Genomic DNA, 25,288 nt, shown 5'->3' with positions numbered 1-25,288 from the left:
AACACAAACTTCAGAGATGCCTTAGTACAAGAGCACCTATGTAGAAAAATTTTGAATTAGTTATGAACATATGATTATCATTAGCACCTAATATATTCCATAAATGTGGTTTTAATTTTCTTGAAAACATCTTTAGTGTAAAATTGGGTTACTATTAGAAAGATCATTCCATAAAACTATGCCAGCACATATAAACAAACTCGGGAAATCTACTCTTAAGTAAAACACATGATAAATCACTGGCTTTTGTTTCATTCTTGTACTGATTATTAGCCAATTTAATGTTACATCCCACATATGATGGGACACTCCTGTTCATGATGTTATACACATGTCCATATTTCAACTGTTCCCCTATGTATTTTAATGAGAGCCAGCACATACCCAGGGCAAACAACAACCCCTACCCCTGTGAAGAGGTTGGGTCTGGTGAGATTCTTAAGGGCCCTTTCTCTTTTTTCTCTTTTTATGGACTTACTGAATAAATCAAATTAGGGCAACAACGAGCTCCTAAACAGAGCAAAATGCATGTAGTCTACTTTGTGACGATGATATAGTGAGAACCAGGGGTTTTCACTATCATTTAGCATTCAGTGGTTTCTGAAAAAAGTTGGGCCCCTGGATACAGGATAGCGATCCCAACAGGGAAACAACAACTTGTCCCCACCAACCCAGACCCCTTCTCAATGCATTTGAAATTGATTAAAACCAATGAGTTCTACTAGGAGCATTAAGCATAAATCTTACAATGTTAGTTTTCATGACCTGCATCCTATCCTTCAATTTCTCAAGAAAAATATATGATGAACGAGCATAATCAAAAGGAAATTGAATCAAAACCAATCCAATGATATTCTTAGTTTGTGAATGTTTCTACAGAGAACTTTGAGTTTATTTGAACATTTAACAAGTATTCAGAAGCAATATGTCACTTGATAATGACTGGTCTAATGTCATGCTAAATCATTTACTTTTGACTTAAGACTCAGTTAATTTCCATGACATACATTGACAGAATCAACATTTATTAGTCACTGCATTGAAAAAGATAAAATGGACTCAATTTAACCTAGGTGTAATGAGTTATTTGCTGGTAATCATTCACTAACTTATTACATTCCCAGACCCCTATTACTGTAGTGTTAGACACAATCACCTTTTAGCCAAAACTTTACCCACTAAAAATCTGCAGCTGGTGGACCCAAAATGAGAACTATTGCTCCAGCTAAAAGTGAAGATAGATTTTTTTATTTGTAGTGGGAAGGGTGAGGGGGAAGTGTTAGAATAATACAATGATAATTGCTCTTTATGTACTACAGGGACAAAACACCAGTATCCCTTACTTGCTGATTTTGTTACAATGCTGACTCAGTCTAATTGTTCATCTGGATCTATAAAAGAGAATGAGAGGAATATGCATGTCTTGAAAACCTAACCACCCACTATTAATAGATATCATCTAATCATAAGATGGATCTGAGACCTTTTCCAGAATCTGGAAATTGAAAACAGGCTGGAAGTCTTTACTTTTTCATTAATTGGCCTCTTTTGATTAAAAGGTTGTGGAAAAAACAATTTTTACCATTAGATCAGGAATTATATTTACAAAAATGAGCGGTGAGTATTACTTATACAATTACAAATAGGTTGTCTATATTGGTTTGACGTTACACCGAAATACGCTGAAGTATACCATGATTACATAGTCTGTGCAATCCAGTTTGCCTAATTTGTGTTCAAATGAGCTGGTAGAAAAAAAAATTGATGTAAAAGGAAAAGATTCATAGGCAAAAAAAAAAAATAATTTCCCCATAACTTTCACTAGATTGGTAGTCCAAACATCATGCATCTTATTTTGAAATGAAACAACATACATTAATATCAAATCAATCAAGATACATAATGATATATTAGAATGGAAGCCTATTTGTAAAAGAACGATAACCACTACAAATGATACGATCGCGACATAACTCCTAGGGGTTTGTGACACCGTCGTTTATGTAGCGTTTTGGTGCACTTACTTTTATATAGAAATTATCAAAATACAGCAGAATGATATAGAGCATAATTTCTATTCATATAATCTCTCCGTTTATATGGTTGTTGGACACTTCGGCCCCTACCTACAGTTATGTACCGATCTCACACACCTTGTTAAGTTTAGTCAAGAAAATTTGCTGTGGTTAGCCCTATAATGAGAAAAATTGTATCAGTATATGAGAGAAAATAATTCATTTTTAAGAGTAACCATATTAAAATACGCATTATAAGTTACCTGATGCTTTAATGATAATAAAGCTTCTCGATTTAGCATCACTCATTAAAAAGTAATCATGAAACCAAGAGGCTGAGTGCTATGGCTATCAAATATACAAAAGACTTTTTGCCTGGTTATGCCGGAGTAGGATGTGGGTGCGACCTATCACAATCAAGATCATGCTACACTATCCCGCCATTGGCTAAAGTGTTGCAGGTGGGAGGTACAAGCGAGAGACGATTGGTATTTACACAATGTTGTCCCGCCAGCTTTGACTACTGGAAGAGTGTTAAAGGATTTATCCGAAGAGATGCATCAGGTTGTACAGGAAATGTTATTGATTAACAAGTCTAGTTTGGTGGAGTACTCCAGAAACAGTTCCTGGGTACTGTGTAACCAAGATATTTTGGTTACAAGGCTTTGGTTCAACTAGTTAGACCTAAAGTCTACCGCTTTGCTTGACAAGAAATTTGTTGATATTCTGTTGGGTTGCTTTGCCTATAATTGAGCAGTTTAGGACGAAGTTTAATAGAATCGTGTGAAACAGAATAACAGTTAATGTGTGAGAGCAAGATATAGGGGGGGAGGGGGGTTTGGTCTAGGTCTTTGTTTACACAATATTTGTATTGGTCTGTAGTTAACGCTTGTTTACTGATGGATCCGCTCAGCATGTTACCCTTACAGTTATCTTCCTTCTAAGGACACATCATTGGCTCATTACTCCAAACTTAGTCAAAGGATGCGCTTACAAGAGTAACTTGCAGGATCAATTGCCCTTTGGACGTTCTTTGCTAACAATATAGTGTACGCCATCTTCATATATTTTCATTGTGACCTCTGTTAGAATTAGTCACTTAATTGTATTACATTACATAGTTATTTTTATCAAAATAGCCATTCAAAATTTCATAAATTTATGTCATCTCTGTATCATCTATATTGTGATTAAGTTTTATGTGGCAAAACTTACATTTTAATTTTGCTGGGGAAAGACCATTTTATATCTAGCAGCAAAAAACACCAGATTTTCTTTCACATAGACTCAGAAAAAAGAAACTCTTGAGTTGCATACTAAGATTTGAAATTATTTCTGTGTAGTTCATGTTTTAAGGCAGAAGTGAAACCAAAGAAAAAAAATCATGTAATAAAATGAAAAGAAATATTTTTGTATTATATACTTTTACCCATTTGCTGTGTAGACTTTGGTACTTTTTCCCACTGATGTAACCCCACATTTTATTATAGGAAGCTTAGGTGGGATTTTATGGTTTCTACCATTTTGTTTTTAGTACAAATGGTATAGATTGTGTTCCAGGAAAGTTTTGAAGTTCAATTTTAAACTTGGTGTCGTAAATTCTTTTTACAGAATGTTTAAGAGTTATTTGGACTGCAATAGTTATCAAAATGAAGAAGCACAACCTATGTGAATGTCAGTCTTTGATTCTTGGTATTTCAGCAAAAATATGACCATTGGAAGTTAGAGCTAGATGGGTAAGGGAAGATGTGACATTATGCTGAGTTGCACACATCTTTATTTAGGATATTTTGTGGGTTCTTTAATTAGTTATACTCAAAACTCAGCAAGGTAAAGATGTGCTTTTTTTGTATATAGTGATGTTATATGAGAGGAAATTCTGTCAGAGACTATTTTTCCTTTCAAGCAAAACAGTAAAGAATGTAGATTTTATATTTAGTACTTATCTCTGAAATGGTAAGTTCTCAATAAAGGAAGGCAGGATCTGGAAAAGGAGGGATATGGACACTCAATCATGAAAGTATTTACTTGCTTAGGAAAATAATGGAAATTGTTTTCTCTATTATGTTATTCATGCACCCACATTTTGCTCTTTGTAAGGGAGCAATGATGGATTGTAAGAGATGGACAGTGTGTTATTTTTAGGTGAGAGGCACCGTAAATGTGTTGTATAGGCAATTTTGGAGAATAGATCATATGAATTTTGTGCATTATCTTTTTTATTATTATTGTTATACTTTGTCAGTCTCCTGCATTAGTGAGGTAGCGCAAGGACAGATGAAAGAATGGCCCAACCCACCCACATGCACATGTATATACATACACAGACGTATACATATATACACATGTACATAATTCATACTTGCTGCCTTTATTTATTCCCGTAACCACCCCGCCACCGCATGTGCACGAGGTAGCACTAGGAAAAGACAACAAAAGCCACATTGGTTCACACTCAGTCTCTAGCTGTCATGTATAATGCACTGAAACCACAGCTCCCTTTCCACATCTAGACCCCACAAAACTTTCCATGGTTTACCCCAAACGCTTCACATGCCCTGGTTCAATCCATTGACAGCACGTCGACCCCAGTATACCGCATTGTTCCAATTCACTCTATTCCTTGCACGCCTTTCACCCTCCCGCATGTTAAGGCCCTGATCGCTCAAAATCTTTTTCACTCCATCCTTCCACCTCCAATTTGGTCTCCCACTTCTCCTCGTTCCCTCCACCTTTGACACATTTATCCTCTTTGTCAATCTTTCTTCACTCATTCTCTCCTTGTGACCAAACCATTTCAATACACCCTCCTTTGCTCTCTCTCAACCACACTCTTTTTATTACCACACATCTCTCTTACCTTTAATTACTTGCTTGATCAAACCACCTCACACCACATATTGTCCTCTAACATCTCATTTCCAACGCATCCACCCTCCCCCACACAACTATATCCATAGCCCACACTTCGCAATCATATAACATTGTTGGAACCACTATTCCTTCAAACATACCCATTTTTGCCTTCCAAGATAATTTTCTCACTTTCCACACGTTTTTCAATGCTCCCAGAACTTTCGTCCCCTTCCCCACCCCGTGACTCACTTCCGCTTCCATGGTCCTATCAGCTGCCAGATCCACTCCCAGATATATAAGACACTTCATTTCCTCGAGTTTTTCTCCACTCAAACTTACCTCCCAATTGACTTGTCCCTCAACCCTACCGTACCTAATAACCTTGCTCTTATTCTCATTTACTCTCAGGTTTCTTCTTGCACACACTTTACCAAACTCAGTCACCAGCTTCTGCAGTTTCTCACACGAATCAGCCACCAGCGCTGGATCATTAGCGAACAATTTACTCACTTCCCAATCCCTCTCATCCACAGTAGACTGCATACTTGCCCCTCTTTCCAAAACTCTTGCATTCACCTCCCAAACAATCCCATCCATAAACAAATTAAACAACCATGGAGACATCATTCACCCATGCCGCAAACTGACATTCACTGAGAACTAATCACTTTCCTCTCTTCCTACTCCTACACATGCTTACATCCTCGATAAGAACTTTTCACTGTTTCTAGCAACTTGCCTCCCAAGTCATTTATTCTTAATAACCTCCATAGAGCATCTCTATCAACTCTATCATATGCCTTCTCCAGATCCATAAATGCTACATATGTCATCTTTTATTTACCATAATTTTTCAGGTAGAAATTTCTATTTCCAGATTATCTTAGAAATATACTGTTTGATAGAATGTCTGTAATTAACATAATTATGTTGGAAGATGAATGTCTTGTGCAATTTAAGCTTTGAGAAACTACTTGTAGAGGTTTTAGTAATTCAGTGATCCCACTGGATAACTTGTGAATTCATCTCCCTAAGATTTAAGAGCACATTTTGAAAAAACACAGTTCTTCAAGGTTTTTATGAAATCAAGAGCATGCAGTATGATTTAGGATGCGACTGAATATTTTATATATCAGATACTGTACAAGTAGAAGCTTTTAGAAATTCTGTTTCTCTGTTTGGTAAAATCAACTAGAAAGGAGACCTTGTAAAGGTATATATTACATATATATGCTTGAATAGAGTACTTTATTGTCATTTACAGGATGTATTTATGCAACTAGGTAATTTAGCTCTTGTTTTGGGACATTGCACATTGTAGCAGAGAGAAGGGATGCCTCATCAGTATGGGAGAAACTTTTAGGTGTGAAAAAGCAATTGTTTATGTATTATATGGCATATCTAATACTGGTTGCTGAATGTACTAATCAACTTTTTAAAAAAAGATAAAGCAGTCAAATTCTTCACTTGGCTGCATCTAGATACTTTAATGAGAATGACTTTATTTTAGCTAAAACTTTGATGTATTGAAAAACTGTTTGAAAAACTTACTTCAAGGGTTCATTATCATTTTTGCTTTCTCCACTTATATATTATTTATTTTATTTATTATACTTTGTCGCTGTCTCCTGCGTCAGTGAGGTAGTGCAAGGAAACAGACAAAAGAATGGCCCAACCCACCCACCTACACACGCATGTATATACATACATGTCCACACACGCACATATACATACCTATACATTTCAACATATGCATGTATATACATACATAGACATATACATATATACACATGCACATAATTCATACTTGCTGCCTTTATTCATTCCCATCGCCACCCCTCCACACATGAAATGACAAGCCCCTCCCACAGCATGTGCGTGAAGTAGCGCTACGAAAAGACAACAAAGGCCACATTCGTTCACATTCAGTCTCTAGCTGTCATGTATAATGCACCGAAACCACAGCTCCCTTTCCACATCCAGGCCCCACAAAACTTTCCATTTTTTTTCATACTGTTTGCCATCTCCTGCCTTAGAGAGGTAGGGTTAAGAACAGAGGACTGAGCCTTTGGGGGAAATCCTCTCTTGGCCCCCTTCTCTGTTCCTTCTTTTGGAAAATTAAAAACGAGAGAGGAGGATTTCCAGCCCCCGTTCCCTCCCTTTTTAGTCGCCTTCTATGACACATAGGGAATACGTAGGAAGTATTCTTCCTCCCTTATCCCCAGGGATGATATATGTTATTTTATTTATTTATTTATTTATAGATAAATTATGAAACAGACAAAAGAAATGGCCCAACCCACCCCCACACACATGCACACACACACGTCCACACACGCAAACATACACACCCACACATCCCAACGTACACACATATATACACACACAGACACACATATATACACACATGCATGAAATTCACACTGTGTGCCCCTACTCACCCCCATCACTACCCCGCCACACACGGAATAACATCCCCCTCCCCCCTCATGTGCACGAGGCAGCGCCAGGAAAAGACAACAAAGGCCCCATTCGCTCACAGTCAGTCTCCAGCTGTCATGCAATAATGCCCGAAACCACAGCTCCCTTTCCACATCCAGGCCCCACACAACTTTCCATGGTTTACCCCAGACGCTTCACATGCCCTGATTCAATCCATTGACAGCACGTTGACCCCAGTATACCACATCGATCCAATTCACTCTATTCCTTGCCTGCCTTTCACCCTCCTGCATGTTCAGGCCCCGATCACTCAAAATCATTTTCACTCCATCTTTCCACCTCCAATTTGGTCTCCCATTTCTCCTCGTTCCCTCCACCTCCGACACATATATCCTCTTCGTCGATCTTTCCTCACTCATTCTCTCTATGTGCCCAAACCATTTCAAAACACCCTCTTCTGCTCTCTCAACCACGCTCTTTTTATTTCCACACATCTCTCTTACCCTTACATTACTTACTCGATCAAACCACCTCACACCACATATTGTCCTCAAACATCTCATTTCCAGCACATCCACTCTCCTGCACACAACTCTATCCATAGCCCACGCCTCGCAACCATACAACATTGTTGGAACCACTATTCCACTATATTTATTTATTTATTTATTTTGCTTTGTCGCTGTCTCCCGCGTTAGCGAGGTAGCACAAGGAAACAGACGAAAGAATGGCCCAACCCGCCCACATACACATGTATATACATACACGTCCACACATGCAAATATACATACCTATACATCTCAGTGTACACATATATATACACACACAGACATATGCATATATACACATGTACACAATTCATACTGTCTGCCTTTATTTGTTCCCATCGCCACCTCGCCACACATGGAATAACAACCCCCTCCCCCCTCATGTGTGCGAGGTAGCGCTAGGAAAAGACACCAAAGGCCCCATTCGTTCACACTAAGTCTCTAGCTGTCATGTAATAATGCACCGAAACCACAGCTCCCTTTCCACATCCAGGCCCCACACAACTTTCCATGGTTTACCCCAGACGCTCCACATGCCATTTCCCGCATTAGCGATGTAGTGTTAAGAACAGGGGACTGGGCCTTTGAGGGAATATCCTCACCTGGCCCCTTCTCTGTTCCTTCTTTTGGAATATTAAAAAAAAAAACTGGAGGAAGTGAAGTGTTTTAGATATCTGGGAGTGGATCTGTCAGCGGATGGAACCATGGAAGCGGAAGTGGATCATAGGGTGGGGGAGGGGGCGAAAATTTTGGGAGCCTTGAAAAATGTGTGGAAGTCGAGAACATTATCTCGGAAAGCAAAAATGGGTATGTTTGAAGGAATAGTGGTTCCAACAATGTTGTATGGTTGCGAGGCGTGGGCTATGGATAGAGATGTGCGCAGGAGGATGGATGTGCTGGAAATGAGATGTTTGAGGACAATGTGTGGTGTGAGGTGGTTTGAGCGAGTGAGTAACGTAAGGGTAAGAGAGATGTGTGGAAATAAAAAGAGCGTGGTTGAGAGAGCAGAAGAGGGTGTTTTGAAATGGTTTGGGCACATGGAGAGAATGAGTGAGGAAAGATTGACCAAGAGGATATATGTGTCGGAGGTGGAGGGAACGAGGAGAAGAGGGAGACCAAATTGGAGGTGGAAAGATGGAGTGAAAAAGATTTTGTGTGATCGGGGCCTGAACATGCAGGAGGGTGAAAGGAGGGCAAGGAATAGAGTGAATTGGAGCGATGTGGTATACAGGGGTTGACGTGCTGTCAGTGGATTGAATCAAGGCATGTGAAGCGTCTGGGGTAAACCATGGAAAGCTGTGTAGGTATGTATATTTGCGTGTGTGGACGTATGTACATGTGTATGGGGGGGGGTTGGGCCATTTCTTTCGTCTGTTTCCTTGCGCTACCTCGCAAACGCGGGAGAGAGCGACAAAGTATAAAAAAAAAAAAAAAAAATATATATATATATATATATATATATATATATATATATATATATATATATATATAACAGGAGTTGTGGGAGTATGTCATAGAATGTAAGAAAGTAAATTCTCGATTAATATGGGTAAAATTGAAAGTTGATGGAGAGAGGTGGGTGATTATTGGTGCATATGCACCTGGGCATGAGAAGAAAGATCATGAGAGGCAAGTGTTTTGGGAGCAGCTAAATGAGTGTGTTAGCGGTTTTAATGCACGAGACCGGGTTATAGTGATGGGTGATTTGAATGCAAAGGTGAGTAATGTGGCAGTTGAGGGAATAATTGGTATGCATGGGGTGTTCAGTGTTGTAAATGGAAATGGTGAAGAGCTTGTAGATTTATGTGCTGAAAAAGGACTGATGATTGGGAATACCTGGTTTAAAAAGCGAGATATACATAAGTATACTTATGTAAGTAGGAGAGATGGCCAGAGAGCGTTATTGGATTACGTGTTAATGGACAGGCGTGCGAAAGAGAGACTTTTGGATGTCAATGTGCTGAGAGGTGCAACTGGAGGGATGTCTGATCATTATCTTGTGGAGGCTAAGGTGAAGATTAGTATGAGTTTTCAGAAAAGAAGAGTGAATGTTGGGGTGAAGAAGGTGGTGAGAGTAAGTGAGCTTGGGAAGGAGACCTGTGTGAAGAAGTATCAGGAGAGACTGTGTACAGAATGGAAAAAGGTGAGAACAATGGAAGTAAGGGGAGTGGGGGAGGAATGGGATGTATTTAGGGAATCAGTGATGGATTGCGCAAAAGATGCTTGTGGCATGAGAAGAGTGGGAGGTGGGCTGTTTAGAAAGGGTAGTGAGTGGTGGGATGAAGAAGTAAGAGTATTAGTGAAAGAGAAGAGAGAGGCATTTGGACGATTTTTGCAGGGAAAAAATGCAATTGAGTGGGAGAAGTATAAAAGAAAGAGACAGGAGGTCAAGAGAAAGGTGCAAGAGGTGAAAAAAAGGGCAAATGAGAGTTGGGGTGAGAGACTATCAGTAAATTTTAGGGAGAATAAAAAGATGTTCTGGAAGGAGGTAAATAGGGTGCGTAAGACAAGGGAGCAAATGGGAACTTCAGTAAAGGGCGTAAATGGGGAGGTGATAACAAGTAGTGGTGATGTGAGAAGGAGATGGAATGAGTATTTTGAAGGTTTGTTGAATGTGTCTGATGACAGAGTGGCAGATATAGGGTGTTTGGGTCGAGGTGGTGTGCAAAGTGAGAGGGTTAGGGAAAATGATTTGGTAAACAGAGAAGAGGTAGTAAAAGCTTTGCGGAAGATGAAAGCCGGCAAGGCAGCAGGTTTGGATGGTATTGCAGTGGAATTTGTTAAAAAAAAGGGGGTGACTGTATTGTTGACTGGTTGGTAAGGTTATTTAATGTATGTATGACTCATGGTGAGGTGCCTGAGGATTGGCGGAATGCTTGCATAGTGCCGTTGTACAAAGGCAAAGGGGATAAGAGTGAGTGCTCAAATTACAGAGGTATAAGTTTGTTGAGTATTCCTGGTAAATTATATGGGAGGGTATTGATTGAGAGGGTGAAGGCATGTACAGAGCATCAGATTGGGGAAGAGCAGTGTGGTTTCAGAAGTGGTAGAGGATGTGTGGATCAGGTGTTTGCTTTGAAGAATGTATGTGAGAAATACTTAGAAAAGCAAATGGATTTGTATGTAGCATTTATGGATCTGGAGAAGGCATATGATAGAGTTGATAGAGATGCTCTGTGGAAGGTATTAAGAATATATGGTGTGGGAGGCAAGTTGTTAGAAGCAGTGAAAAGTTTTTATCGAGGATGTAAGGCATGTGTACGTGTAGGAAGAGAGGAAAGTGATTGGTTCTCAGTGAATGTAGGTTTGCGGCAGGGGTGTGTGATGTCTCCATGGTTGTTTAATTTGTTTATGGATGGGGTTGTTAGGGAGGTAAATGCAAGAGTTTTGGAAAGAGGGGCAAGTATGAAGTCTGTTGGGGATGAGAGAGCTTGGGAAGTGAGTCAGTTGTTGTTCGCTGATGATACAGCGCTGGTGGCGGATTCATGTGAGAAACTGCAGAAGCTGGTGACGGAGTTTGGTAAAGTGTGTGGAAGAAGAAAGTTAAGAGTAAATGTCAATAAGAGCAAGGTTATTAGGTACAGTAGGGTTGAGGGTCAAGTCAATTGGGAGGTGAGTTTGAATGGTGAGAGGCTGGAGGAAGTGAAGTGTTTTAGATATCTGGGAGTGGATCTGTCAGCGGATGGAACCATGGAAGCGGAAGTGGATCATAGGGTGGGGGAGGGGGCGAAAATTTTGGGAGCCTTGAAAAATGTGTGGAAGTCGAGAACATTATCCCGGAAAGCAAAAATGGGTATGTTTGAAGGAATAGTAGTTCCAACAATGTTGTATGGTTGCGAGGCGTGGGCTATGGATAGAGTTGTGCGCAGGAGGATGGATGTGCTGGAAATGAGATGTTTGAGGACAATGTGTGGTGTGAGGTGGTTTGATCGAGTAAGCAACGTAAGGGTAAGAGAGATGTGTGGAAATAAAAAGAGCGTGGTTGAGAGAGCAGAAGAGGGTGTTTTGAAATGGTTTGGGCACATGGAGAGAATGAGTGAGGAAAGATTGACCAAGAGGATATATGTGTCGGAGGTGGAGGGAACGAGGAGAAGAGGGAGACCAAATTGGAGGTGGAAAGATGGAGTGAAAAGGATTTTGTGTGATCGGGGCCTGAACATGCAGGAGGGTGAAAGGAGGGCAAGGAATAGAGTGAATTGGAGCGATGTGGTATACAGGGGTTGACGTGCTGTCAGTGGATTGAATCAAGGCATGTGAAGCGTCTGGGGTAAACCATGGAAGGCTGTGTAGGTATGTATATTTGCGTGTGTGGACGTGTGTATGTACATGTGTATGGGGGGGGTTGGGCCATTTCTTTCGTCTGTTTCCTTGCGCTACCTCGCAAACGCGGGAGACAGCGACAAAGTATAAAAAAAAAAAAAAAAAAAAAAATATATATATCCCTGGGGATAGGGGAGAAAGAATACTTCCCATGCATTCCTCATGTGTAGTAGAAGGCAACTAAAGGGGATGAGAGCGGGGGGCTAGAAACCCTCTCCTCCTTGTATTTTAACTTTCTGAAAGGGGAAACAGAAGAAGGAGTCACGCGGGGAGTGCTCATCCTCCTCGAAGGGTCAGATTGGGGTGTCTAAATGTGTGTGGATGTAACCAAGATGAGAAAAAAGGAGAGATATGTAGTATGTTTGAGGAAAGGAACCTAGATGTTTTGGCTCTGAGTGAAACGAAACTCAAGGGTAAAGGGGAAGAGTGGTTTGGGAATGTCTTGGGAGTAAAGTCAGGGGTTAGTGAGAGGACAAGAGCAAGGGAAGGAGTAGCACTACTCCTGAAACAGGAGTGGTGGGAGTATGTGATAGAGTGTAAGAAAGTAAACTCTAGATTGATATGGATAAAACTGAAAGTTGATGGAGAGAGATGGGTGATTATTGGTGCATATGCACCTGGGCATAAGAAGAAAGATCATGAGAGACAATTGTTTTGGGAGCAGCTGAATGAGTGTATCAGTGGTTTTGATGCAAAAGACCGGGTTATAGTGATGGGTGATTTGAATGCAAAGGTGAGTAATGTGGCAGTTGAGGGAATAATTGGTATACATGGGGTGTTCAGTGTTGTAAATGGAAATGGTGAAGAGCTTGTAGATTTATGTGCTGAAAAAGGACTGGTGATTGGGAATACCTGGTTTAAAAAGAGAAATATACATAAGTATACGTATGTGAGAAGGAGAGATGGCCAGAGAGCATTACTGGATTATGTGTTAATTGATAGGCGCGTGAAAGAGAGACTTTTGGATGTTAATGTGCTGAGAGGTGCAACTGGAGGGATGTCTGATCATTATCTTGTGGAGGCGAAGTTGAAGATTTGTAGAGGTTTTCAGAAAAGAAGAGAGAATGTTGGGGTGAAGAGTGTAGTGAAAGTAAGTGAGCTTGGGAAGGAGACTTGTGTGAGGAAGTACCAGGAGAGACTGAATACAGAATGGAAAAAGGTGAGAATAAAGGAGGTAAGGAGAGTGGGGGAGGAATGGGATGTATTTAGGGAAGCAGTGATGGCTTGCGCAAAAGATGCTTGTGGCTTGAGAAGTGTGGGAGGTGGGCAGATTAGAAAGGGTAGTGAGTGGTGGGATGAAGAAGTAGATTATTTGTGAAAGAGAAGAGAGAGGCATTTTTACGAGTTTTGCAGGGAAATAGTGCAAATGAGTGGGAGATGTATAAAAGAAAGAGGCAGGAGGTCATGAGAAAGGTGCAAGAGGTGAAAAAGAGGATAAATGAGGGTTGGGGTGACAGAGTAGCATTAAATTTTTGGGAGGATAAGAAGTTGTTTTGGAAGGAGGTAAATAAAGTGCGTAAGACAAGAGAACAAATAGGAACATCGGTGAAGCAAATGGGGAGGTGATAACAAGTGGTGATGTGAGAAGGAGATGGAGAGAGTATTTTGAAGGTTCGTTGAATGTGTTAGATGATAGAGTGGCAGATACAGGGTGTTTTGGTTGAGGTGGTGTGCGAAGTGAGAAGGTTAGGGAGAATACTAATGATAGGATTTATTTTTACTATTTGAATTTACTGCATAAGAGAAAGAGAAAAAATAACAAAAGATAACTTTTCATAAGTCCAAATGTTCCAAGGAATGCAAATGCTCCACAGTAATACAGATTCATGCTTTTCTAATGGTTTAGTATTGTGTAACGGGTTGAAAATAAATTTGATACTGGTGGCTGATTCATGTGAGAAACTGCAGATGCTGGTGACTGAGTTTGGTAAAGTGTGTGGAAGAAGAAAGTTAAGAGTAAATGTGAATAAGAGCAAGGTTATTAGGTACAGTAGGGTTGAGGGTCAAGTCAATTGGGAGGTGAGTTTGAATGGAGAAAAACTGGAGGAAGTGAAGTGTTTTAGATATCTGGGAGTGGATCTGGCAGCGGATGGAACCATGGAAGCGGAAGTGGATCATAGGGTGGGGGAGGGGGCGAAAATTCTGGGGGCCTTGAAGAATGTGTGGAAGTCGAGAACATTATCTCGGAAAGCAAAAATGGGTATGTTTTAAGGAATAGTGGTTCCAACAATGTTGTATGGTTGCGAGGCGTGGGCTATGGATAGAGTTGTGCGCAGGAGGATGATGTGCTGGAAATGAGATGTTTGAGGACAATGTGTGGTGTGAGGTGGTTTGATCGAGTGAGTAACGTAAGGGTAAGAGAGATGTGTGGAAATAAAAAGAGCATGGTTGAGAGAGCAGAAGAGGGTGTTTTGAAGTGGTTTGGGCACATGGAGAGAATGAGTGAGGAAAGATTGACCAAGAGGATATATGTGTCGGAGGTGGAGGGAACGAGGAGAAGAGGGAGACCAAATTGGAGGTGGAAAGATGGAGTGAACAAGATTTTGTGTGATCGGGGCCTGAACATGCAGGAGGGTGAAAGGAGGGCAAGGAATAGAGTGAATTGGAGCGATGTGGTATACCGGGGTTGACGTGCTGTCAGTGGATTGAATCAAGGCATGTGAAGCGTCTGGGGTAAACCATGGAAAGCTGTGTAGGTATGTATATTTGCGTGTGTGGACGTATGTATATACATGTGTATGGGGGCGGTTGGGCCATTTCTTTCGTCTGTTTCCTGCGCTACCTCGCAAACGCGGGAGACAGCGACAAAGTATAATAAAAAAAAAAACATCTAACTTACCGAATATCATAGCACAGCCTAGCCTACCTTAAATGTTCTCAGAGCGCGAACATTATCTTACAGTTGGACAAAATCATCTAACACAAAGCCTGTTTTGTAATAAAGTATTGAATATCTCACCATCGTAAAGTCGAAAAATCATAGGTCAAACCATTGTAAGTTGGGAGTCATCTGTACAGTAAGTCCTACGCTTTCTGCTGACTCCTTGTATCTTGCAGATTAATATGCCAGTTGGCTGTTAGAAGAATGGCTACTATACACTGGTTCCGCAAAGGCTTACGTCTTCATGATAATCCAGCTTTATTAGCAGCTATAAAGGAAGTAAGTTTTGTTAGGTGTTAAAGATATTGCTTGTTGCTTGTAAATATGTCTTGTGTTCCCTAGTATACTGCAGAATTTTCCATAAGCACCATAACGCTTCACATTTAGTGATGAAGACCCATTTACATGAAAAAATATTTGAGGATAAAATCAGCACATTGGTTTGGCTTTACCATGATCAAGACTGTTACACACCTTTTTCATCTACAAAATATTTTTGTGTCAGAAAAGTGCAGATAACTGCAATATGGGAGCAAATTTTTTTATTAGGGAAAGGAAAATAGGGAATAGCATTATCTATAAGATTGTACATGTAAAGTGTTTAAACTATGACACCACAAAAGTGGATAGTTTAGGAACGTTGCATAAGCTAGAGAACTGTTTGTTAAAAGACATTCATGATTGTTAGCATTTACACTCTGATATATAATTTACTCTATCCGCATGGTAAATAATTTCATGGACATTTGAAATTCCTTTATTCATTAGCAATTAGCACTCATGCAAGTACACTGTCACATTCGAAAATTTGATGTAAAAAGTCAATGATACTGTATATCATCTGCAGTAATAAGACTTACAAATTCATTTGTTTCCAGAACCATGAACTGCGACCATTATATATCTTAGACCCATGGTTTATGACCAATTCACGAGTGGGCGTAAATAGATGGCGTTTTTTCACCCAGTCACTTGATGATCTAGATAATAACCTTCGAGGACTTGGATCTAGGTAAGAGTGAGAGCAGTAATTTGTAGAAGTGAGTCATCCCAGCCCTGGTGGCTGGCAAAGAGCAGGAACAATATAGCTTTGTACTAGACTTGCTTCCCTGTTACCATGATATAGCAAAGGTTGTATCCAGCAAATAACAGTAGGCATAATTATACTTCTGGTTGAAATATCTTCCATCATTTGCACAAAGGCATACTTTATTTATACTGTTTACAAGCATGGAAGAGAGATTCAGGAAAAGTAATATATGGAATATTGTCTGTGATCTTTTAATTCAAAATAAGGTCATTTTGGAGAAAAGGGTCAAAATTAACATATTAGAATGTACTTGTAGAGAATATACTTGTATAGGCATTTTTGTAGTAATGTATGAATGAGTAATAAGTTATTTTTTTAAAGTTGAATTATTTTGTTTTTAGGTTGTTTGTTATCCGAGGAACTCCAGAGGAAGTCTTCTTGAATCTTTTTAAGGACTGGGATGTTCAGAGACTTACTTGGGAAGTAGACACAGAGCCATATGCTTGCAGTCGAGATGAGAAAATAGAAAAGTTAGCCAGAAGTCACAACATAGAAGTTGTGTGTCAAGTTGGACATACTCTTTACAATACTGAACAGTAAGATAAGTTGCTATTATTGATGCATTTTTATTTTTTATGCTACTGTTTCACCTAAGAACAACCAAAATGTAGGATGAAATAAATCTAAAGAGGGTCATTGATTTGATAATCAGGAGCATTGTGGATGGAAAGATGCTCAGTCATAGTCAACTTTTGTCAGCACTACCATTGAAGAAATGAATAGTAGTGTGTCCTAATTTTCCCATATGATGGGTCTTATCTTTACCCACATTCAGACTAAAGACCGCATTTTATATAAGAAGAAAGTGCAAGGGTTGAAAAAGAAGGCAAATACGAGTTGGGGTGAAAGAGTATCATTAGACTTTAGGGAGAATGAAAATATGTTTTGGAAGGAGGTAAATGATATGCATAAGACAAGAGAAGAAATGAGAACACTGGTGAAGGGAGCAAGGGGGAAGTGATAACAGGTAGTGATGAAGTGAGATTGAGGGAGTGAGTATTTTGAAGGTTTGTTGAATGTGTTTGATGATAGAGTGGCAGATGTCGGGTGTTTTGTTCAGGGTGGTGTGCGAAGTGAGAGGGTCAGGAAGCATGGTCTGGCTAAGAGAGAAGAGATGATGAAAGTCTTGCGGAAAATAAAATGCAGCAAGGTGTTGAGTTTGGATGGTATTGCAGTTGAATTTATTAAGAAAGGGGTGACTGTATTGTTGGGTGGTTGGTAAGGATATTCAGTGTATGTATGGATCATGCTGAAGTGCCTAAGGATTGGCAGCGTTCATGTATAATGCCATTGTACAAAGGCAAAGGGGATAAAGGTGAATATTCATACTACAGAAGCATAAGTTTGTTGAGTATTACTGGAAAATTGTATGGGAGGGTATTGATTGAGAGGGTGAAGGCATGTACAGAGCATCAAATTGGGGAGGAGCACTTTGGTTTCAGAAATGGTAGAGGATGTGTGGATCAGATGTTTGCTTTGAAGAATGTGTGAGAAATATTTAGAAAAACAGATGGATTTGTATGTATCATTTATGGATCTGGAGAATGCATATGATAGGGTTGATAGAGATGTTTTGTGGAAGGTCTTAAGAGTATATGGTGTGGGAGGTAAGCTGCTAGAAGCAGTGAAAAGTTTTTATCAAGGATTACTGTAAGGCATGTGCACGAGTAGGAAGAGAGGAGATTGCTTGGTTCCGAGTGAAGGTAGTTCTGTGGTAGAGGTGTGTTATGTCCCCATGGTTGTTTGACTTGTTTATGGATGGGGTGGTTAGGAAGGAGGTTAGCTGCTAGAAGCAGTGAAAAGTTTTTATCAAGGATGTGAGGCATGTGCATGGGTAAGAAGAGAGGAGAGTGATTGGTTCCTAGTGAAGGTAGGTCTATGGTAGAGGTGTGTGATGTCCCCATGGTTGTTTGACTTGTTTATGGATGGGGTGGTTAGGGAGGTGAATGCATGAGTTTTGTAGAGAGGGAGGAGGACTATGCAGTATGTTTGGGCTGAGATGGCCTGGGAAGTGAGTCAGCTGTTGTTTGCTGATGATACAGCACTGGTGACTGATTCAAATGAGAAACTGCAGAGGCTGGTGACTGTTTAAAAAAGTGTGTGAAAGGAGAAAGTTGAGAGTGAATGTGAGTAAGAGCAAAATTATTAGGTTCAGTAGGGTTGAGGGACAAGTTGGAGGAAGTGAAGTGTTTTATATATCTGGGAGTAGACTTGGCAGCAAATGGAACCATGGAATCAGAAGTGAGTCACAGGATGGGTGAGAGGGTGAAGGTTCTGGGAGTATGTGTGAAGGAATAGTAGTTCCAACAATATTATATGGTTGTGAGGCATGGGCTGTAGATAGGATTGCACGGAGGAGGGTGAATGTGTTGGAAATGAAATGTTTGACGACAGTATCTGGTGTGAGGTGGTTTGATCAAGTAAGTAGTGAAAGGGTAAGAGATATGTGTGGTAATAAAGAGTGTAGTTGAGAGAGCAGCAGAGGGTGTGTTGAAATGGTTTCGACACATGGAGAGAATGAGTGAGGAAAGGTTGACAAAGAGGATATATGTGTTAGAGGTAGAGGGAACAAGAAGGAGCAGGAGACCAAATTGGAGGTGGAAGGATGAAGTGAAAAAGATTTTGAGCGATTGGGACCTGAACATACAGGAGGATGAGAGGCATGCAAGGACTAGAGTGAATTGGAGTGATGTGGTATACCAGGGTCGACTTGCTGTCAGTCAACCGAACCAGGGCATGTGAAACATCTGGGGTAAACCATGGAAAGGTCTGAGGGGCCTGGATGAGGATATTGAGCTGTGGTTTTGGTGCATCACACATGACAGCTAGAAGCTGAGTGTGAATGAATATGGCCTTTTTCGTCAGTTTTCCTGGTGATGCCTCACTGAAGTGGGGAGTAGCGATGTTGTTTTCTGTGGGACAGGGTAGCAACAGGAATTGATGAAGGCAAGCAAGTATGAATATGCACATGTGTATATATGTGTTTGTTTGTATGTATATGTATATATATGTTGATATGTATGTGTGTGTATATGTGCTTGTATGGGCATTTATGTATATATATATGAGTGGATGGGCCATTCTTCGTCTGTTTCCTGGTGTTACCTCTCTGACAGTAGAACCAGCGATTAGGTATAATAGATGAAATAGTATATTTTACATTATTCACTACTGATAGCATATACATGTTGCTAGCAGCTTAGGTTCTTATAATCCAACCAAGTTATAACAATTCCCCATTTGAACTTGCAGAATCATCAAGGCTAATTTAGGCAAGACTCCCTTGACCTATCAGTCCATGCAGGCTTTGGTGAGTAAGCTAGGTCACCCACCTAAACCTGTAGACACACTAGTCAGTCTACCAAGAGGGTGTAGGTTGCAAGGTGAAATAGCAACTGACAGCAAATTTGACCCACCTACTCTTGCAGGTGATATATTTTGTGCATTTTTGGCATGTCTTTTTTAGATTTTAATGTTTGCTTTGAAGATTATGTGTAAGAAATACTTAGAAAAATAGATAGATTTGTATGCAGCATTTATGGATCTGGAGAAGGCATATGATAGTGTTGACAGAGATGCCTTGTGGAAGGCCTTAAAGAGTATATGGTGTGGGAGGTAAGCTGCTAGAAGCAGTGAAAAGTTTTCATCAAGGGTGTAAGGTATGTGTACAAGTAGAAGAGAAGAGAGTGATTGGTTCTCAGTGAGGGTTGGTTGGTGGCTGGGATGCATGATGGCCCCCATGGTTGTTTAATTTGTTTATGGTTGGGGTAGTTAGGGAGGTAAAAGCAAGAGTTTTGGAGATAGGAGCAAGTATGCCATCCGTTGGGGATGAGAGGGACTGGGAAGGGAATCAGTTTTGTTGTTTGCCAATAATACAGCCCTATACATATGAAGATCTTTAATTTTATATGTCTCATAGACCTCATATTTATTTTATTCACATCAGATTTTGAACCAGTAGAAAACTAAATTGATTATTGCAGGACATGAAGTGCAATACCTTTCATAGTCTCTGTGCTAATGCTTGTTTAGTACATTAAGCCATACTTGCTCCAGTATGTAAATATTAATTTTGATTGCTTACACCAATTCATGTACTATTTGTCAGAGTTGGGTGTGGATGAGGGTAGCATTGAACCTTGCCTCTACGTGGGTGGTGAGACAGAGGCACTCAAGAGACTAGACAAATACATGGAGCGCAAGGTAAAAGGTTGTTTGAAATTCATTCTAGTATTAAGGTATATTTTTTAAATGGCTAACTATCTCTGTATTTGAATTATTTTAATTTGTGTATTTGAAGCAGCCTAGTTGATACAGAATCTTCAGACAATTTGGTCCCCAACCAGTGTCACGCCTCCAAATGTCAAAAGACACAAGTAATGTTTGCAGCTACTAATAGAGATTTATCAGATTGGTTTGTACTCCATGTTACTGATCTTTTAAGTATGTGTTGGGGATGCTGATATTAATATGAAAATTTTAATGAAATTCACTAGAATTATTGTCATTCAAATAATGAATCAGGTGCTCTATACATAGATACCTGAATACTTACATCTGGATTGATTGGGTATCAGCCCACTTTGCTCTCTGCAAAGTTCCTAATTTCTGATAAAGAAATGTAGCTTTGTTCAAGCAGGTCATAATCTGTGTTTTCTTTGTATTGCATCAAAAAAATTATTCATGCTTCTACAAGAATAGAAGAATAACATATTTGTTTGTATCATGCTTGTTGAGCAGGTTTATATCATGGTACTGACCTGAAACTGTCATGGAATGAAGTTGGATTTGAATTGCCAGCAGGGACATTATTCATGAATATGTTTTCTGTACTTGATACAGCTTTTGTTGTTTTTTCTACCTTTTTTAAGTGAAGGAAATGAGCTACACAAGAGTACATAATGACTGCTTGTGCACTACCTTGGGCCTGAATCAAAATGCATTTATGTTATTTGTTCATGTGATGAAGTCCCAACTCTGTATTTTCCTCTACAGTTGTTTTGCATTTTCTTAAAGTACTAGTCCCTAAAGCCTATGTAGAGTAATTTTTTGTTTTTGTATTTCATTGGCAACTGATTGATTGTACTTTTGTCCCCAAGACATGGGTGTGCAGGTTTGAGAAGCCAAAAACATCTCCTAACTCCCTCCAGCCCAGTACCACTGTTCTCAGCCCCTACCTCAAGTTTGGCTGCCTTTCTTGTCGCACCATGTATTTCAGATTATTAGAGGTAAGAAAAGGCTTATTATGTCTAAAAACAATGCCAAAGGAGAGAGACACATATGTCTCCAGAAGTTTGAACGGAGAAAAACTGGAGGAAGTGAAGTGTTTTAGATATCTGGGAGTGGATTTGGCAGTGGATGGAACCATGGAATCGGAAGTGAGTCACAGGGTGGGGTAGGGGGCGAAAGTTCTTGGAGCGTAGAAAAATGTGTGGAAGGGGAGAACATTATCTCGGAAAGCAAAAATGGGTATGTTTAAAGGAATAGTGGTTCCAGCAATGTTATATGGTTGTGAAGCGTGGGCTATAGATAGAGTAGTGCAGAGGAGGGTGGATGTGTTGGAAATGAGATGTTTGAGGACAATATGTGGTGTGAGGTGGTTTGATCAGGTAAGTAATGAAAGGGTAAGAGAGGTGTGTGGTAATAAAAAGAGTGTGGTTGAGAGAGCAGAAGAGAGTGTTTTGAGATGGTTTGGTTAAATGGAGAGAATGAGTGAGGAAAGATTGACGAAGAGGATATATGTGCTAGAGGTGAAGGGAACAAGGAGAAGTGGGAGACCAAATTGGAGGTGGAAAGATAGAGTGAAAAATATTTTGAGCGATCGGGGCCTGAACATGCAGGAGGGTGAAAGGCGTGCAAGGATTAGAGTGAATTGGAACGATGTGCTATACCGGGGTCGACGTGCTGTCAATGGATTGAACCAGGGCATGTGAAGCATTTGGGGTAAACCATGGAAAGTTTTGTAGGGCCTGGATGTGGAAAGGGAGCTGTGGTTTGGGTGCATTATACATGACAGTGAGAGACTGAGTATGAACGAATGTGGCCTTTGTTATCTTTTCTTAGCGCCACCTCACGCGCATGCAGGGGGAGGGGGTTGTCATTTCAGGTGTGGTGGGGTGGCGACAGGAATGAATTGGGGCAGCAGGTGTGAATTATGTTATTTTTTTTATTTTTATTTTGCTTTGTCGCTGTCTCCCGCGTTTGCGAGGTAGCGCAAGGAAACAGACGAAAGAAATGGCCCAACCCACCCCCATACACATGTATATACATACACGTCCACACACGCAAATATACATACCTATACATCTCAATGTACACATATATATACACACATAGACACATACATATATACCCATGCACACAATTCACACTGTCTGCCTTTATTCATTCCCATCGCCACCTCGCCACACATGGAATACCATCCCCCTCCCCCCTCATGTGTGCGAGGTAGCGCTAGGAAAAGACAACAAAGGCCCCATTCGTTCACACTCAGTCTCTAGCTGTCATACAATAATGCCCGAAACCACAGCTCCCTTTCCACATCCAGGCCCCACACAACTTTCCATGGTTTACCCCAGACACTTCACATGCCCTGATTCAATCCACTGACAGCACGTCAACCCCGGTATACCACATCGATCCAATTCACTCTATTTCTTGCCCGCCTTTCACCCTCCTGCATGTTCAGGCCCCGATCACTCAAAATCTTTTTCACTCCATCTTTCCACCTCCAATTTGGTCTCCCACTTCTCCTCGTTCCCTCCACCTCCGACACATATATCCTCTTGGTCAGTCTTTCCTCACTCATTCTCTCCATGTGCCCAAACCATTTCAAAACACCCTCTTCTGCTCTCTCAACCATGCTCTTTTTATTTCCACACATCTCTCTTACCCTTACATTACTTACTCAATCAAACCACCTTACACCACATATTGTCCTCAAACATCTCATTTCCAACACATCCACCCTCCACTGCACAAAACCTGTCTATAGCCCTCGCACCTATATAACATTGTTGGAACAACTATTCCTTCAAACATACCCATTTTTGCTGTCCGAGATAACGTTCTCACCTTCCACAAAGTATTTCTCACATACATTTTTCAAAGCAAGCACCTGATCCACACATTCTCTACCACTTCTGAAACCACACTGCTCTTCCCCAGTCTGATGCTCTGTACATGCCTATACCTTCTCAATCAATACCCTCCCATATAATTTCCCTGAAGTACTCAACAAACTTATGCCGCTGTAATTTGAACACTCACCTTTATTCCCTTTGCCTTTGTACAGTGGCACTATTCATGCATTCTGCCAATCCTTAGGCACTTTACCATAAACCATACATACATTGAATATCCATACCAACCAACCAATCAACAACTCAGTCACCCCCTTTTTTAATGAATTCCACTGCAATACCATCCAGACCCACCATCTAATACAAAGCTTTCACTACCTCATCTCTGTTTATCAAATCATTCTCCCTGATTCTCTCACTTCGCACACCACCTCAACCAAAATGCCCTATATCTACCCCTCTGTCATCAAACACATTCAACAGACCTTCAGAATACTCACTCCATCTCCTTCACACTTCATCACTACTTGTTATTACCTCCCCATTTGCCCCCTTTACTGATGTTCCCATTTGTTCTCTTATGCATGTTATTTATCTCCTTCCAGAACATCTTATTATTCTTCCTAAAATTTAATGATTCTCTCCCCAACTCTCATTTGCCCTCTTTTTCACCTCTTGTACCTCTTGACCTCCTGCTGCTTTATTTTATACATCTCCCAGTCATTTGCACTACTTTCCAGCAAGAATCATCCAAATGCCTCTCTCTTCTCTTTCGCTAACAACCTTACATCTTCATCCCACCACTCACTACCCTTTCTAATTTGTCCACCTCCCACCTTTCTCATGCCACATGCATCTCTTGCACATGCCATCACTGCTTCCCTAAATACATCCTATTCCTCACCCACTCCCCTCAAGTCATTTGCTCTCACCTTTTGCCATTCTACACTCAATCCCCTCTGGTACTTCCTCACACAAGTCTCCTCTCCAAACTCACTTATGCTCACCATTCTCTTCTCCCCAACATTCTCTTCTTTTTTGAAAACCTCTACAAATCGTCACCTTCACCCTTACAAGATAGTTATCAGACATCCAACCAACTGCCCCTCTCATCACATTAACAACATACACATAGCCTGAGCACAGTACCTATTTTATCAACCAACCCCATGGAGGAGGATCAACAGCGTGGTTGAGTGTGTGGACAGACTGCCACAGCCAGGATTAAAACATATATATGCTCGATCCTGGGGAGCCCATGAATGCATAACAGTTAGGGACACCAACCATTACACTGCTAATGCTTCGTATTGATCTCAGGATTGTAATAAGCTGGATAAGTTACTAGACTCCCCCCAAGAAATAGAGACTGTAAGGTAACCTCATTACTGGTGAAAAATCTCTGCAAAAGTCTTTAGGCAATATCAGCTGAGATGTGGTAAATTCGTAGAATGGTTAGTTTCTTACATGATCACAAATACCTGGACTAGCATGATCTTTGTCACTGCCCTGGTAGAAGTGATGTTTTGCCGTCATAGCACTAACTGAGCTATTTATGTTCCTTATGATTAGTTGAAAACACTGCAATAATTCTTCAAGGTGTACAGCTGAAATTAGCTAAGTATGCATCAAAATTGTCATACTGAATTTTGTATGAATTAACTTCCAGTTGTAGAACTAGATTATAAGACTCATGACAGTACCAGCCAAAAGTAATGAATCGCCTGAAAAGAAGAAAAATAGTTAAGGTACACCCTGCTTTACATTGGTCATATTAGATCTACAGTTTTTTTATGTGGCTTGTAACAGTGCTTACACACCTCTTGATAAGTGATACAGAGGATATGGTACTCAGTTTAATTTGTAACCATAATCTCTAGGGTGATTGATGTCAGGAAAAAATCCAAATGATGTTAGGCACTATCTTATGTAAAAAGTTTCATTTAAGTTTTGAGATCCAAAGTCCTTAGATTACTTCAGGATCCCCTCATATTCATTTCAAATAAATCTTTGCCATACAAACTGCTGTGTCTGCTCACTGTACCACTCCATAA

The 25,288-nt window shown here is 40.3% G+C and overlaps 1 protein-coding gene across 4 annotated transcripts in view; it reads left to right on the top strand.

Moving 5' to 3' along the window:
- Positions 1-2,430: 2,430 nt before the first annotated feature.
- The window catches only part of phr6-4 ((6-4)-photolyase), a 46,076-nt gene continuing 23,218 nt past the window's right edge, over positions 2,431-25,288 (top strand). For 2 of the 4 annotated variants that reach the window (XM_071690398.1, XM_071690396.1), the window contains exons 1-7: positions 2,431-2,579; positions 15,239-15,341; positions 15,941-16,074; positions 16,494-16,688; positions 19,405-19,580; positions 20,261-20,355; positions 21,252-21,380. In XM_071690398.1, the coding sequence (XP_071546499.1) occupies positions 15,267-15,341; positions 15,941-16,074; positions 16,494-16,688; positions 19,405-19,580; positions 20,261-20,355; positions 21,252-21,380 (804 nt within the window). In that variant the 5' untranslated portion in view covers positions 2,431-2,579; positions 15,239-15,266. Of the gene's footprint in view, positions 2,580-2,604; positions 3,065-15,238; positions 15,342-15,940; positions 16,075-16,493; positions 16,689-19,404; positions 19,581-20,260; positions 20,356-21,251; positions 21,381-25,288 lie in introns of those variants that run through there. The other 2 variants (XM_071690397.1, XM_071690399.1) reach the window with 2 other exon arrangements.

This window comes from Panulirus ornatus, chromosome 48 (genome assembly GCF_036320965.1).
Source record: "Panulirus ornatus isolate Po-2019 chromosome 48, ASM3632096v1, whole genome shotgun sequence".
In the NCBI taxonomy this organism is placed as follows: domain Eukaryota; kingdom Metazoa; phylum Arthropoda; class Malacostraca; order Decapoda; family Palinuridae; genus Panulirus; species Panulirus ornatus.
Note: the sequence above shows the minus strand (reverse complement) of the source record. Positions and strands in the feature narration are given on the sequence as shown.